The 16,572-nt window shown below is 31.5% G+C and overlaps 4 protein-coding genes across 4 annotated transcripts; all 4 read left to right on the forward strand.

Moving 5' to 3' along the window:
- The first annotated feature begins 1,893 nt into the window (after nucleotides 1-1,893).
- On the forward strand, nucleotides 1,894-3,062 carry LOC119677678. Its single transcript, XM_038089127.1, has 2 exons — nucleotides 1,894-2,411; nucleotides 2,470-3,062. Exons 1-2 carry the CDS (start codon nucleotides 2,019-2,021, stop codon nucleotides 2,974-2,976), a joined length of 900 nt encoding a protein of 299 aa, XP_037945055.1. The 5' UTR covers nucleotides 1,894-2,018; the 3' UTR covers nucleotides 2,977-3,062.
- A 2,475-nt stretch (nucleotides 3,063-5,537) lies between these two features.
- LOC119677680 lies at nucleotides 5,538-10,802 on the forward strand. Its single transcript, XM_038089131.1, has 5 exons — nucleotides 5,538-6,187; nucleotides 6,251-7,020; nucleotides 7,107-7,177; nucleotides 8,404-9,531; nucleotides 10,567-10,802. Exons 1-2 carry the CDS (start codon nucleotides 5,650-5,652, stop codon nucleotides 7,000-7,002), a joined length of 1,290 nt encoding a protein of 429 aa, XP_037945059.1. The 5' UTR covers nucleotides 5,538-5,649; the 3' UTR covers nucleotides 7,003-7,020; nucleotides 7,107-7,177; nucleotides 8,404-9,531; nucleotides 10,567-10,802.
- Nucleotides 10,803-10,855: 53 nt separating this feature from the next.
- LOC119674040 (keratin-associated protein 5-3-like) lies at nucleotides 10,856-11,338 on the forward strand. The gene has a single exon (XM_038085163.1). The coding sequence runs from the start codon at nucleotides 10,856-10,858 to the stop codon at nucleotides 11,336-11,338; it is 483 nt and encodes a 160-aa protein (XP_037941091.1).
- A 3,277-nt stretch (nucleotides 11,339-14,615) lies between these two features.
- Nucleotides 14,616-16,279, forward strand: LOC119677681 (suppressor of Mek1-like). The gene is made up of 2 exons (XM_038089132.1): nucleotides 14,616-16,096; nucleotides 16,155-16,279. Exons 1-2 carry the CDS (start codon nucleotides 14,908-14,910, stop codon nucleotides 16,175-16,177), a joined length of 1,212 nt encoding a protein of 403 aa, XP_037945060.1. The 5' UTR covers nucleotides 14,616-14,907; the 3' UTR covers nucleotides 16,178-16,279.
- Nucleotides 16,280-16,572: the final 293 nt, after the last annotated feature.

Here is a 16,572-nt window from a genome sequence, read left to right on the forward strand (position 1 = left end):
TGTCTTATAACAAGAAATCTATTTCAAAAAAGGGTGAGAGTAGTGAGGAAATTTTCATATCGGAAAATAATGTTGTTAGATCAAATAAATTTATGGGTTGAACATAAAGCTATTGCCAAATATCCGCTATCAGTAGTCTTTAAAAAAATTCAGTCCCTTAGAATTTTTTTTTTCTGGAATTTGAAAAATTAAAACTCTTAAAACATGTTTGTAGATCCAAAAGTAATCCAAAGAAGGTATTATTTTCTACAATTTACAATTATTAAGTTCACTTATATAGCTGTCGTTTATGTGTTAGTTCTAGTTAATAATAAAGAATTGCAATGGTTGTTTGTGAATAAACAACAAATACTGATAAAGTTTTAAATTTGAATAAAGCAAATTAAGTAAATGTTGGCACTGTGTGTCAATACATAGGTCTACGGTTCAAAGTTGATAGGTTTTAATTGCCTCACACTTGTACTCAAATATTATTTATGATCAATTGAGTCAATAGATTTTTCCAAAGACTACTGTTGTTGAATATTTACTTGACTAAAAATTATCTATTTTATTTATTTCGGCTATTCTCAGCAACGGGCTGTTAATACTAAATTATTAGGTAAGTAAAAATTCTCCGCAACCTTTTTCTCACCAATATATATATTGTTTCTTGAGATATTATCTCTTAAAGTTGCAAATGAAAAAAATGTACATGAAAAAATGTACAGCAAGTCAGCCACTGCATGCTTCTGACTTTATTGGGCTCCTTCAATTATATAGTATCAACATATAGTCTAGTGGATACAGTTTGGTTACCAGCTGTCAAGACCGGCTGTTGGTGCCTTTAGTTTTCGACTCCAATCAATAGCGTTGTGGGTTAGCATTCTTTAACATGATATATCAAAACCTTGTATATTTTGGACCATTCATCTAGTTTTTGGCGATCTCTGCTTCGAATACATGCACATTTCTACACCATACATTTTATAGGATAGATTTGATCAGATTTGATAAGGTCTGCAGCTTATTTATTTCTGGAGTTGTTAATAGGTGTATTAAGGTGTTTACAAAATCGTAAGATTTTATTTTCGATTTCATATGATCAACAAGGATGTATATTTATGATGATAACATGAGGTACAGAAAAGATAAATTAACAGATGCAGCTATATTATCAATGATACTTTTTGTATATAATGCCACTAAGTATTCCACCTGATTCTCTGCTTAATATGTAATATTCGTCATAAAGTATATGATAATGTATTGTCACGTAGTTATCTTCGAACATAATTGCATGATTTATAAGCTACCTCTGTTTAATGGTGGATCCATTTCAATACGTTGAATACAGTAACAGCTATCTTTCTCTTTAACGAACTTGATCCCACTTAACCTCTATTGATACAAATGCTTTATTTTCTGCAGAAAAACTTCTCAAACTGCGTATAATTTTAAAATAAAGAATTTTATCATACAAAAATTACAAAAAATTTTCTTGGAAAAACTCACACAACAGGAAATTGTTAGCCGAAAAATGTGTATATTGCATAAATTAACTGAACCGATTTATTTTTAGACTCAATATATTGTTAATATTACTTGCATTAATAGACAATCAAAGCCACTCTTATCAGGGGGATTACATGGCACTGATTATAAACTTTTTTGCTTTTGTTTTTGGGCAACCTCTAATGTAGTCGCATTATTCATGTTATGAAAATCTGATTTCTTTCGGTTAATCAATTTATTTACCTTTTCGTTCTTATCATACAGAAAAAAAACTGACCACACACTTGGGTACAAACAAAATTGATAAAAAATAAATTAAAATATAATCAATAAATTGTATATAATAAATAAAAATCGATTTCATATAAAAGGCTGGATAGGTAGTAATTAAAATCATAGTAATAAAACATAACTCAAAGAGTGAACACTAGCAAGTGTGGAAGAAATAGAACTACATAAAACTAATAACAAAAGTGAATACTAAAATTTTTACTTTAAATAATTTAATAATTAGTGATATAAAAATGTTTATTAAATCCATATTGGCAATTTGTTTGTTGGCCTATTGTGCCAGTGCCTCTGATATCGATATTGATATGGATCCAGTAATTGCACAGCATCAATATGCAATGCGCATTATGATACGTTCATTATCTGGCAACATGAATCGCGATTTACCTACCGCCGATCAATGCTTCGATTATTACTTGGATCAAGAAAACGCTATTTATAATGAGTATAGCCGCACTTACAGAGGATGTTCAACGACTGCCAGCGATGCTAAGAAAGCTCTTTCAGATGAAAACGCTGAGAAACGTGACAGTATGATTACACAGAGTAAGGCAGTTTGTAGTGGTTTGGAGAGCTGTTACGATGTGACTGACGGTTTAGCTTTCTTCACATGCATGAAAGATACTGTAATTTTAAAAATGAATAACTTTAATTTCTTAGTTACAATTGTGTATTTAATTTTAGTCATCTAAAAGTGTTTCAACAGTATGGGGATTGGAGACTGACTCTAGTAACCAAGTGCAATACTTGGAAATTCAGTATCAAAAAATTGATAATGATCAAAAAGTCTGTTCAACTGCTGCTCGTAATAAGTATATTGGCGATATGGCAACATGCAATACTGATTTAGACAGTTGCTTAGCTGGTGGTTCAACTCTTCCAACAACCGCAGCTCCCGCGGATTCCACTACTCGTCCACAACCAACAATTGAAGATACCACTACTACTTCTCTACCAGTGGAGACCACCCCAGAACCAACAACTGAAGAAACTACTACTGTTGCACCAGTGGAGACCACTTCAGAACCAATAACTGAAGAAACTACTACTGTTGCACCAGTGGAGACCACCCCAGAAGCAACAACTCCAGAACCTCAAACAAGCGGAACACCAGACTCAATGCCAGAAGAAGATGTTCGTTTCAGACCAATGTCTCGCATGAGGATGTGGAACGTTTTAAGAAAAGTGTAAACTCTTAAATCCAAAATTTTGCATTTTTTTTAATTTTAAAATTTAGAACTTTTTAACGAATTTTTATAACGATTTTTGTTTCAAAATTATTTTATTTGTGAATTTATGCATTTAAATCAGTGAAATATATTTTTATATGATGAAAACAAAAAATACTTTAATTTATTAAAACAATATTTTATTTTCGAAAAATAGCTAAATCGATCTGTTTAATTATATTGAATACAGGAGTACATTTAGTTAAATGGTGGCCAACGTCCACTTCATCGTGACGCAAAAAATTTTACAAATGTAATAATTAATACACTAAACTATATAATGTGATGGTTTATGGGTTAGGCTAAGGCAGTGAGCATTGTGACCAGTTTGATCAATTGTGCACCCCTTTGTGCTTAGACATTTCGTATCTGGAGGAATCGAACCAGCACCTTCGGAGGGAGTATTTGAAAGTCTTCATTCTCTAGTTGGTATGCACATAATATTTTATGTTTCATAAACTCTTCCTCATCGCGGCAGAATCTGCAAATATTTATGTCGGATAGATATTATTGTAGCCTTTTGATTAAAACCGATATTTTTTTAAGTATTTTCCGCACAGTTAAGTCAGTATTAAAATTGAAATGATCAATAATTTTTGAGCCGACTTTAAAGGTGCTTAAAGTTGCACACACATTTTTTGCGTACGTGTTTTTCACATAGGTATATATAACACATAAGCACATAACTCTGCACAGTATTTAAACATGGATTCTTAACTTGCGAAATTCATCTTGTGCGTCTGCAAGTTAAAATTAATCCCCCATGATTAATTTTGAATTCTAGCGTATTAAGGTTATATATTATATTCTATGTTATAATTGTATGAATTAAGAATATATTATTTTAATAAGAACAATTCGTCTTTAAATGTAACAATAAAACGGGAAATAAATCTAATTAACCATGTGTGATGGCCAGTCGATTCGTATGCAAACTAAAATAAAAGTATAAATTCGAGGCTGAGATTAAAAGAATGTATTTAATTAATTAATTATTTTTAATAGATATTATATAAATTTAAAGTTCGAAATTGATGGTAGGTATGTGATCAGGGAGAAGAGACGTGATGAGCAGGACAAAAACCGGTAAACAATAAAAATTACAACCGAAAAGCTTTTTTTGTTATCGAAAATCTTAAAAACTGTTTTGTCTTATTTCAAAAAAACAAATTTTTTTTATATTGAATAGATTATAAGATGAATTTATTATAATTATTGTCATTATTGGTGTGTTCTTAATAATTGATTTTTGGCTTTCGTATGTAACGGTCATACTTTCCGGTATCTTGTTTTTTACTTCTTAAAAACGGTTTTACATGAAACAACCATAAAGACAGTTTTCAAACTTAAGGATTAATTATATATCTTTGTTGTGTCTAGTACGATAGTTATTTGTGTTCTGAACTAACTAGTTCACTGCAAGATATTAGATTAATTTTATAAAAATTAAAATGAGTTAATAATATTAAACTGTAAAAAAACTCACAAAGTGGAGAAGTCATTTGATTCGATTTTAATAGGCAACGATCAATTTACACATATGATAATTCCTTATGACTTAGTTTACATATCATCGGAGAGAATTATTTAAACGAAAAATAGTGTGAATAGTGCAGAATAGAGTATAGTAAAGAAACACGGAAATGAAAGGATCAGGAAAGCAAAGCATATAGCTTTAAAACAAAGATATAGCTTTTATATAACAGTTAGCGGTTTTTTTTGTATTATTTTTCAGTTAACCTTCTTTTTTTTGTGATATACATAAATCTATTTTTTTTTTATTTATTTTAAGTGATTTTATGTTATGTGGTGTTAAAATTTATAGATAAGCTGAATTATGAAAATTTCTTGAGTGGGTTTTATATGTTCGATAACTCATTCCGCTCCTAATTTTAGGCAATTAGATTTTGTAAGTGCTTACGCTAGCATACATTTTGCCTTTAAAAAACTTTATTAATAAATTCAGGCTTTATATGTTTTTCATTAACAACACAATAATTATTATATATGCATATATAATATATATTAGGTGTAGTATTCATTATTTTACCAATAGTTGGCTTTAAATATCTGTATCCCGCCTTCTACAAGTCTGATCGGATTACGGTAACTGGCTTGAGGAAGATAATATTTCGTACTAAAAAACATTTGACAGTTGGTTGACTAAGTTTCTTCTGTGTTATGGAGTGTTGAATATATCCTGGCGGTAGGAAAAATGATACCATGTATTTAGCAAGATTGTGATATGCTACCCAAAAGATTGTATCAAATCTCAGCAATTTGAACCAAGAAATCAGGAAGAAAGTGTCCGAAAGCTCAAACTGTTGTCTACGTTAGTCGAAATAAAATTATGTGGATTTTTAATATATAAATAATGGTTGGGTATGGTAAAAAATAGGCAAATAGGCTCTTGAAATAGGCAAGTTTTATTAAATGCGTTGATAAAAGAAAATGTTTAAATTTTTTTTCAGTTTTCTGTCAAGCTTAATTTTATTAAAGTTTTTTATATAAGAATTAATTTTGAATAAATTTATTTCCATATATACATCATTTTTGGCTTCACCACAAAATATTTGTTGCTTTCATACTAACGGAAATTATGTGCACTTAAAGTAAGATCTTCAAGTGAAGTAGTATGAATAATGCAGTACTTTCTAAGCCATTTGTTCCTAAAGCTGCAATAACAATTAAATGTCGACATATTGATGCTAAAACTGGATTAGATTGTTCATATGACAAAAAAGACTTAAATAATCAGTCGCAGAATGAAAATGATGTAGACGGATCTTCACTTGAAACTTCTAGTAACGATTCCGGAGACAACAACTCAGACGACGAAGGGGACGACGACAACCTAAAAGGAAAGGGAGACGGTGATTTTAATTTCGACAATTTAAAGGATTTAAGAGAATTTCGTAAATCACATAATTTACAACATTTATTTCATTTAAGTTTATTTAGAAGCGGAGACTACACTTATCCAACTGAACTTGGATATCACACATTATTTGCATCTGTCAGGTATAGAGCATTTGAGAAGCCGAAAATTGATAAAGCTCTATTCAAAATGAGAAATGTCCCTGAAGAAAACAAACATATAAAACACAGTGACCATGAAGGTCATAAAGATGTGGTGGCAAATAATTATTTTGAAATTCCAAACTTACAGCAAGGTAATTTTTATAATTATAAATTGTAATTTTTACAAAAATTAAAAAGCCATGAAATTTTTTCAGAGTTAAAGAAGAGAAATAAATTTATTGACTCTATGCCACGTACAAAACCACTACAAGTCGAAGGAATACAATTTCAAAACTTTTCAATGCCTTACAAAACACCAAATGATCCACAGCAGGCCTTAGCAACACCACAGCATTTACCTATTATAGATATTACCGAGAAACTAAAACGGGAGCTTTTACATTGCATGCAACAAAACCTTTTAAGCGGCTGTTGTACGGGATGTTGTAATGAACCGACCAGCTGTGGATGCGATCCATGCTGTGGTTGCCCATTGAAATGTGGTTGTTGTGTTAATATCCCACGTGGTCCTTATGGTCCATGTGGTGCATTTGGGTCATGTGGACCATGTGGACCATGTGGACCATGTGGTCCATGTGGTCCTTGTGGGCCATGTGGCCCATGTGGTCCATGTGATCCATGTGGTTCATGTGGTCCATGTGGTTTATGTGGTCCATGTGGTCCATGTGGTCCAGGTGGCCCATGTGGTCCATGTGGTCCATGTAGTCCATGTGGTCCATGTAGTCCATGTGGTCCATGTGATTCATGTGATCCGTGTTGTTCAGGCAACGGTTGTTGTGGTCCAAGTCCATGCGGCCCAAATCCATGTTGGAAACCTATGTGTTGTGATGCTTCAAGTGCATTCCCATGCTCCGTTCTAAATATTGATTGCAGTTGTGGGTATTTTAATTGCTGTGCAGGACCCAGTTGTAATGGCTTTCTGTATTGCCAAACTTTCAACCGCTGATCAGAGTCACCGAAAATGGTAAGTAGTTTCAAGTGCATTTTCCAGTGCTCCGTCTTAAATATTGATTATAACTGTGTTTATTTTAATTGTTGCACGGGATTTAGATCTAATCGAGGGTCTTGTGATATTAATAATTGTTATGTGGTAATTATCAAGCTTACGACTGCTGTAAATGGTGAGTAGAATAATTGAAGAAGTTTAAGTAATTTAGAGTTTCAAAAAAATGGTTAAAAATTGCAAATCGTCCAATCCGTACTATATACGAATATTATGTAAATGGAACTAATTAATTATAAAACTTTCTGTTAATTAATTTCGTTGATTTTTTTTATAATGCTAAATTTGGAATGTTCATCTATCTTGGCGGCACGTTCAGAGCATTGACTTTATAATATTGTTTAATTGAAACTATATTCAAGTCTTTATATTTATAATATTTACGTTTCTTACGTATTGTGGTGCTTCATAATTTTTTGGGCGAATTTGTTACCTAACTGTTTAGAATCAGACACAAGATATTATTGATAAATTCCATAATTCTATATATTAGTTACTTAATATTCCCACCATTAAATGGTATGAGTACCATCTTCGTTGTGAGTCTTAATATTATATTGCTGTTTTTCGTAAATTACTGTACGTGTTATTTGAGATTTGAAGCTAATTAGAAATTCGATCCATAGTTTTGCATTAGTAGAGTGTACTTTTCTTAGTAATCAGGTTTCTTAGATATATATCTCGTTCTAGAAAGTTCTGTGTTATGAATTGTTCTACTTAAATTCCAGGCTTCAGTTTCTGTAGAGTGCATTTAGCTTCTCAGCGATCTTTATGTTTCAATAATTGGAAATCGTCAATAAAGGAGCTATGGAGACTGATCTGAAGATTAAGAATATTGAAAACATTAAGAATATTAATGTTAACTCTTATTTTGAGTAGATTAAGTAAAGACATATTATTTTATTTTTGTTATCATTCCAGATCCGTGTCGTTTCTGCAGACAATATAATTGGTTTTGTTAAATTCTTATTAAAGTTTATGAAAAGTACCTTTGATGAATATAGACGTACATAGCATATAGACTCGTTTAAGACAAAACAAACTTATTTAGATCTAATTTACATCTATTATAACATCTATTAGATCCTATTCTAATTTAATTCAGTTCAAATCTTATATTTAAATTATGCATATAAGTTAAATAGAATAAAAAAGGAAAGGCCTTTTTGTGTTTTATTCGTTCATAAAATTGAATAAGAATTTGTATTTGTAAAAACCTTACCTTTATAAATATTTATTGTTTATTTTTGATTTTCCTGTCAATTGTAATTAAAAAAAATATTAACATATTCAATTCTCATATTTAATTTATCCTTAATAATGAATTAAATTGCAAAATTTTAGTGATTCCTGCATAGGGTAAGACCATCATTTCCTATATGCGCTAAACTATCACTGTGGACGGTATATTGTCTAGTCTGAAATGTGTGAACGAAAATATTAGGAAAATATAAAAAATAATATTAAAAAAATATATTAAAAATGTGTGCCTGTGATTGTTAATTTATGCGTCCATGGGTTGTGAATGATCAATATCAAACACAATACAGACTTGCACGAAGACTATAACGAAGACTATAACTATAAAATGGGTTTACTCAATAAAGATGGAGTAAGAACTTCAGTGTCAGAACCAGCAGTATCGACAGGACAACAAAGTCAGAACACTAAAATTGAGTTTCCACCCTACGAAGAAGAAAGTTTACCAACGACTACACCGCTGAATAAACAAACGAATAACAATGAAGTGCTTAAACGAGAACTAATTGACTTATTGACGAAGACTAATAAAAAAAATCGTTGTTGTTCTAAGCAGCAAAATTGTGTTCAACCACCGCCACCAGCACTAGTTGGTCATGAGAGAGAAGGCTGTATTTTAGATGACATTGTGCACTGCATAGATTCGACGCTCGATCTGACTGATTCTGATGAATGCTGTTGTTGTTGTTGTTGTTCTTGTTCTTGTTCTGAACAACATAAAAACTCAGACACCAGTATGAAGACATTATATACCAGAACGAAACATACTAAAACAAACGAGTGTCCGATCCCTATGTATCCTGTCGTCATGTGCTGTATACCACAAGGGGCACAAAATTATAAATGTGACCCATGCTGTTCATATTCAAAAATATCACATGCAAGGTTGTCATTTTTAGATCATTGTAAAATTACACCCGATATGTCTTGTTGTCTTGAGAATAAGGAAGGAGGCTGCTGCTGTTGCCGCAAAAAGAAAAAAGAACCTCAAAACTGTCAAATCATTTTTCAACCTTGCAATGACAATAGAGCACAAAATTACAATTCATACACATTGCGAAACGTAACTTCTGACCCTAAATATAAAAAAAATTCCGGACTGTGTTGTTGCGTTAGTTCCAGTTCCAGTTCCAGCTCCTGTTCTTGTTCAGAGAATTCTGGAAATGAAAGTAATGGTGAAGATAACGGTTCGTGAGTTTCTTACTGTTAAGGGTAAGTTCTGCTTTTTTTATAACAATTACTAAATAAATAATAAACGACTATTATGTTGCGGAACTATAGTAAAAACTTACGACTATAGCGTAGTAAATGTTGTAGTCTACTAATATCTGTAATAGTCTACTAAGATTTTGCAGATTGCAGATTAGGCCGTTAAGATCAAAGTACTGAGATCCCCACTGCAATAATCAAGGTTAAAAATACATGTTAATGGAATATATTATACATTTAGAAATTTTAATTTATCAAGACAAAGTGCATAGATCATACTAAAGACAGAAGGTTATATGCAGTAATTCTATAACGTTGGAGCGAACGTGGTTGCTATGAAACACAGAAATATTATCAAGAATCTGTGTAGACAATGTTACGAAAACAGTAGTAATGTAGGGGGTTGATGAGTGGAGATTTCATACCACTGAAGCAGATTAAAGATATTGGTGGTGCTTGTACCTTAAAGAGAGCAAAAAAGTCAGCTAACCAAAACCTGTAAACTAAATGTTTGATATTGGTATTAAAGATGTTTTTGTTTAGGAAATCTCGTTTGAGTTTGATAGAGCTTTTGTAGTTATTTTGATGAATCGATATTAATAAAATACTTTTTTGGTTGTAAGAAGCTCGAGTTTCGGAATTCTATATGGGTAAGTACACAAAATAAGAAAAGTGCCATAAGGAGCATTTACAATAAGATCGTTTGTTGATCCTAGTAGAGGCAGGTCAAATAGGAGATAGATGAATGATGATGTTAAAATAATTTATTAGGAATAAAATTAGCAACTTGTTTAAAAAGTCCATGTATTTTAATGAATTGAATAAAATTTTTTCATATTTAAGGTGATTTTCTCTGTAAATACATTAAATCATTCAACACATCTGTGCGTGTTATAAAACGTGTTGTTCTTTATCATAAATAATTTATTTACACATCCAAGTTTTTAGCGTCAAAAATAAGTTAAATTTTCTTTTTTATATATACTTTAAATAATTAATAATAAACTAATATATTTTGAACTATATTTATATTTTCAGGAAGAGTGCAAAAAGTATTGTAGAATGCATTGAGGCAAACGCGGGCTAATAAACGAATTAAAACGGTACATTTTGGACAATTGGAACCGAAACAGTTAGGTTGAGGAGTCAAAGGTTGTACAGAATGTACTAAGTTTTAAATTCTAAAAAAATCAATTTAGACAGTATATCAAAATCGACCGTGCAAGATCAACACATAAACATAGATAGTAAAATAATAAAGTGATTTAAAATAATCTGCTACTATTGCGTTGCAATTTTTGAAGAGTAAATTAAATAAATATTAAATATGGGTTGTTGTGAACGCCCGGTTTGTGCGGCCCCCTGTTCACCATGCTCTCCATGCTCACCATGCAGTCCTTGCGGACCATGCGGGCCTTGTGGACCATGCGGACCTTGTGGTCCATGCGGAGGATGCGGACCATGTAACCCTTGCGGCCCATGTGGACCATGCGGACCATGTGGACCTTGCGGACCATGTGGACCTTGCGGACCATGTGGACCTTGCGGACCATGTGGACCATGTGGACCTTGCGGACCATGTGGACCATGCGGACCATGTGGACCTTGCGGTCCATGTGGACCTTGCGGACCATGCGGTCCATGTGGACCTTGTGCACCCTGTGGACCATATTCAGTATGCAGCAATGATTATTACAGACGAGAGTATTGTACAAACAACTGTCTGGTAACTCGCTACAATTGCCATAAAACATTACCACCAAATCATTTTTGCGGATGTAGAGATTACTGCTGCCGCGTATGTTACTGAAAGGAGTTGCACTTGAAATCTTTGAACGTACAAAAATATACATGGGTAAGTATTAAGCATTTCTATTATTTATAGTTAAGTCTTTTTGTTAAATTAAACACGTATGTTTGATATTTCATATACACTTTTTTATTATTAGATTAAAGTAAAGTAAAGTACTTTACGTGTATTTGAAGTAAAATACTGAAAGATATTTGGTAATCTAAAGTAATCATTATTTGTATATAATCATCTGGCAAAGAAAATCATTAGTACGTATATAAAGTGAAACTGAATAGTTGATAATATACTATCCATACTTACGGTTGTTAATGGCAAAATAATAATTCTTTAATTAGACAAAGACAATACATATTGTCGTATATAATATTTAACAGAAAGAGCGATTACTTTATAGCTTTTTCTATATTACTACATATTCACATGAGAGTTTTGCTTGTTTGTCTTGTTAGCTGTCAAAAATTTTCATTTTTCATTGAAATCAACGACAATTGACAGCTGCGATCACAACAAAACTAGTGTGAATCCAGTAATATCTTCTTTGATTAAAAGTATTGATACGAGTAGTTAAGAGAACGTTTAAGTATGACAATACAAGTAAAGAGTTGTAAATTTTCAAGCACATCGGCAAAATTATCAGTACTGAAGCAAGTATTTTGAAAGAGTATCTTTCCTCGGATACAAAAGAATTAAGTCAGTACAAATGTATTTGATATTCATATCGAGGATATTTAAGGATGAATACATTGTATATGAGAAAGTTCAGCGCTTAGAATACATAAATTTAAAACTGACACAAAGATACCCGGATAAAATATGAGGGTAATTCAAAATTTCATGACGTGTTTTAAAAAATCGAATCATTTCTTTAATGGCAATTGATCTGTCTTCCACAAAAGCTTAGTTTCATATGCTAGAAATGATTTAATTAGAAATCCTTCCAGAATATTTAGTTTCCACTTACGTCTTATCCTAACGTTATCCGTAACAAATAATTTTTAAGTGCTCAAAATTTCTCTCTAAGTACAAATCTTTGCATTTCAGTAGTCCAATTCTCAATTGTATAGATGAACTTTGTGTAATAAGCTACTATAAATAGATCGCTCGATTGAACTATAGTAACTGGTTACTGTAGATAGAAATATCAAAAATAAAGTTAAGGAAATTCATTGCTTACCGCGCACGATTAAGCTATAGTATGTATATATATATATAGCTAACTGTATTCCATTCAAATAAACCACCCTTGGTGTTACCAACAATTGTAGCGACAGTATGTACCAGTGAAGATTTTCTCTGGTATGTCATTGAGTTATTGGCTATTCTATTCCACGCAATTGGACTACAACAATAATAGTCATATACGTTAAGAATCAGTTTCTTTTATTTACAAATGATTTTTAATTAAGAAATTTGTGTTTTAAGTCGATAAATTCATATCGAATTGAAAAGGGGATAATAGTATCAAAATGTTGAAATCCAAAATCATTTTTAATTAATTGCATTTCAGATGTCGCCAAATATTTGTCATCAAAAACGTCTATTCTTCCGTAAATAATTCTTAAAATATAATATATCTGAATAACTTGTTTGAGAAAAAATTGTTTTATAAGTATTTTTCATTAAGTGATCTTGGCTTATGTTAAATCCAAAAATGTCAGACATTTGTCTGAAAAATATATTTAGAAAAAATTTTGGTTTCGGTAGTGTGTTTCGTATTGGTGTTTTTCAAAATTTATTTGTTTTGGTCAAAATCAATTTTTGTTTGGAATTCATTTCATATTTATGCAACAGAATTTAATATATTTAGAATGCATATAATTTAAAGAGGAGACTTTAAATAAATTATGACCTTATGGTGTGAGGCTGCAAGCAAGAACTGAACAGTAAAAATAGAAAATTGTTTATGAGTGAAATAAAAACTAAAGTTTATGCGAAGAGTGTACCGTTTAAACAGAGCAAAGATCCAACGGTACCCTTGGAGCAAATATCCATCTATCATCTTAGATATCGCTTTCAACCAATATTTCAAAAATTTAGTAAAAAAATGGCTTGCTGCCCTAGTTACTATTCCTGTTATTATCCTCGCGCGCCATGTACTCCAAATATGTGTTATCCACGTATCTCTTGTTGTTCGCCATGTAGGACATCGTGCTGTTATTATCCATCGTATAGCTGCTGTTCCCCGTGCGGCTTTTACCGTGGCTGCTGTTAGAGGATAATGGATAAGCATTAACAATTCACAATGGGAAAGAAGTGACATATTTCTTTTACATGGTAAGTTTTGTAATTAATTCATTCACTTTAAAATTTGTTAAATTCAATTAAGCCGTTGCTTGATATAATACACAAGTATTTCAAGTGTATGTCTTGTGCAGTTACTAAATGTGGTTTACATGGAAAAACATAATTATGAGGCAGCCACACTTTGTGAGTCTATGGTTGTCATCTACATGATGCATAACTCTTAAATTTGTTTTTATTATTTGCTATAATTCAATTTTTCACTGCAGCATTGTTTGATTTAACAATTACGAGAGATATATTCTCCCGTGTATTATTTATTACACCACTCCTAAAAAGATAATTGTTAACAAAAATTGTTTTATTTTTGTAAAACATGTTTACATACCTGTATGTTAACATACATCACTTTTCCGTGTGTGTGAACTTATAGATTCTCATCCTTGTTTAATATCAATCATTCATTTGGCAATATCACCCAAGTTGTTTAAAAATTTTAAAGGTGCATTCGTTCCATTTAAACTTAAAAATTCCAAATAAATGCAAGATTAAATGATCCGACACGGTAATATCTTTAATAAAATTTTCGTTATATATTTAAACCTTATGCGATTGTTACGCATTTAGCGCTATCTAATCTCAGCATATAATGTGCTATCAGCTGGTATTTGATAAGAAATGTCAAAACAATTATGACAAATCGGAAGTGCTGCCAGGTTATTACAATTAAACACTTTTCAAATACTCTACAAAGTGCCAAAATATTCTTTCTGAGTGTTTTACCATAAACATACAAATAAAAAAGTTTGTAACGTGATAAACGTAAGTGGTTTTTGTTAAGTGAATGTTTATATATATGAATATATCTAAAATATATATCTAACTACTGTTTTACAAGTAAAAGCAAAAAAATTAGAGAATTTAAAAACATTTCTCTGCTTGTTAAGTCACAAATTTTTTTTGTATATTTTTTTCTATGTACTTAGTTTCACTAACAAAATTAGAATATTTGTAATAATTTTGGATTCATTTTTAAAAATTTTCTGTTAATATACATCCTACCAATAAAATAGTTTTATAAATTCTGTCTGAATGATGCAAATATGTTAGCATTTTAAAAGAATTTTCTACAGACAGAAGTTACTATTAACTATTATTTAAGAAATGGTTCTAGTACATCCGCTATATATTCTAAGTGAACAAAATCAAACGCTCATCTATAACAATCACATGAGAAAATCCTCTCAATTAAGCCGATGATTAATAAAAAAATTGTATTAATTCTGTTGAAAAAGTAATGTAAACATTATCTGAAGGCATAAAAAATGGAGTCGAAAAAGAACAAAAAAGTTTCTGGATATAAAAATTCTAAAACAGAAGGAGCTAATGGTCAGCGCTTAAAAGGAGCAGGAAAGTTTGCTGAAATTGAAATTCGCAATGTTGAAACCGATTCAAGTAAAGAAAGTGATGCTACTAAGAAAATTGAATCTCAAAAATCGAGTGTATCAAGTAAGTCAAAAAAATCTGACTTAAGTGATGTTTCTGACGAAATCGTCATATCGGAATTTAAAGATAAAAGCTCCTCTTCATTTGAAGAAAATGAAAGGAAAAATGTGAATAAAGCAAAACAGTTAAAAAACTCCAACAATAATAATTCAACCGATGATACAAATAATAAATTGGATGATTACAAGTTTATTGCATTGACTAAGTGGGTCGACATCAAGGATAAGCCAAATTTGAAAGATAGTGTACGCCAAAGTTTTGTAAATGAATCAAGTGAAACAGACGTGGAAAATCAATCTAAAAATAAAAAAAAAACTGAAAATTCTGAATCTGGCCGTAGACGTAACTACGATAAGGCTTCTAATACTAGTTATCAAGCGAATTCCAGTTCAAATGGAACTACCCATAAAAGCGGAGATACCAGTGAAGATGAAGACAGTCAACCTTATAACAATTATCTAAAACAGAGTTGTTCTCTTCCAACACTTACAAGTCTTAAGGCACCAAATGGTATAGAAAAATTGAAGCGTCAGTTAATGGGAAAACTTTTAGAGACTGCAATGTGCAGGCGTAAAAGTAAATGGAGTTTTAGAAGAAAATGTTGTAAGCAACCACCTCCACCGTTACCAGTTGAAAATCTTACAAAAGGCTGTGTTATTCAACAAATTTTACATTACAATGAATCAGATGAAGATTCGTGTTTTAGTGATACTAGCGAAGACGATGGCTCTAATGCTAGTATTCATTATAATAGTCCTTGCTGTGATTCTTTTACTCGTCATTGTAGTTCTAACTGCTCATCTCGTTCTTCATATAGTGGTAATTACGGTATGCAGAGTGAATGTGGGCAAAGTCCATCCTATTGTCCAACCTATTATAATCCATATTACTGTTCGGGATATTGCTATCCGCAGTGTGGCAATATGTGCTTTAATCCTTATCCATTTCCTATGGAAGCATCAACAAACTATTGTACAAATAACTTTGCCTGTCCAAAGCCAAACAAATGTAAGTGTTGCGTACAACCGACAATAAATGAAAACAATTGTAAATTAAAGCATTGCAGTTTTTCATCACATGCTGATGTAGAACAGTGCAACGGTTTTGGGGAACCATTTGCAGCGTATTTTCCGCAGGCTTCAGAGGAGACCGTTTGCTATAAGTGCAAGGCTGTGCCAAGCAACTCGTCAGGAAGAGCTTGCTGTTCCAGATCCGATAAAATTAAACTACTACAGAATAGTAACTCATATATATCCGTTAAATCAGAAGTCGACAAAAATGAGCTTTGTGACGTTAACAATAAAATTGAATAAAAATAGTTGGTAAGTGCAAATATTTTTCATTAACATTGGAATAAGTAATATTTTTCATGAGCTAAATGCTTGACTATTAAGAAATATAAGAACTTTGACAGTATTGGGTATAAGAAACATGATTATATATATGTACATATAATATGTTAAGTATATATAATATCGCAACTG

The sequence above is a fragment of the Teleopsis dalmanni genome, chromosome 2 (assembly GCF_002237135.1).
Source record: "Teleopsis dalmanni isolate 2A chromosome 2, ASM223713v2, whole genome shotgun sequence".
In the NCBI taxonomy this organism is placed as follows: Eukaryota; Metazoa; Arthropoda; class Insecta; order Diptera; family Diopsidae; genus Teleopsis; species Teleopsis dalmanni.

Coding starts and splice junctions, on each gene's coding strand:
- LOC119677681 (XM_038089132.1), top strand. CDS start 14,908: ATGGAGTCGAAAAAGAACAAAAAAGTTTCTGGATATAAAAATTCTAAA. Junction 16,097..16,154: donor CTGTCCAAAGCCAAACAAAT/GTAAGTGTTGCG, acceptor AAAGCATTGCAG/TTTTTCATCACATGCTGATG.
- LOC119677680 (XM_038089131.1), top strand. CDS start 5,650: ATGAATAATGCAGTACTTTCTAAGCCATTTGTTCCTAAAGCTGCAATA. Junction 6,188..6,250: donor AATTCCAAACTTACAGCAAG/GTAATTTTTATA, acceptor AAATTTTTTCAG/AGTTAAAGAAGAGAAATAAA.
- LOC119674040 (XM_038085163.1), top strand. CDS start 10,856: ATGGGTTGTTGTGAACGCCCGGTTTGTGCGGCCCCCTGTTCACCATGC.
- LOC119677678 (XM_038089127.1), top strand. CDS start 2,019: ATGTTTATTAAATCCATATTGGCAATTTGTTTGTTGGCCTATTGTGCC. Junction 2,412..2,469: donor TCACATGCATGAAAGATACT/GTAATTTTAAAA, acceptor ATTTAATTTTAG/TCATCTAAAAGTGTTTCAAC.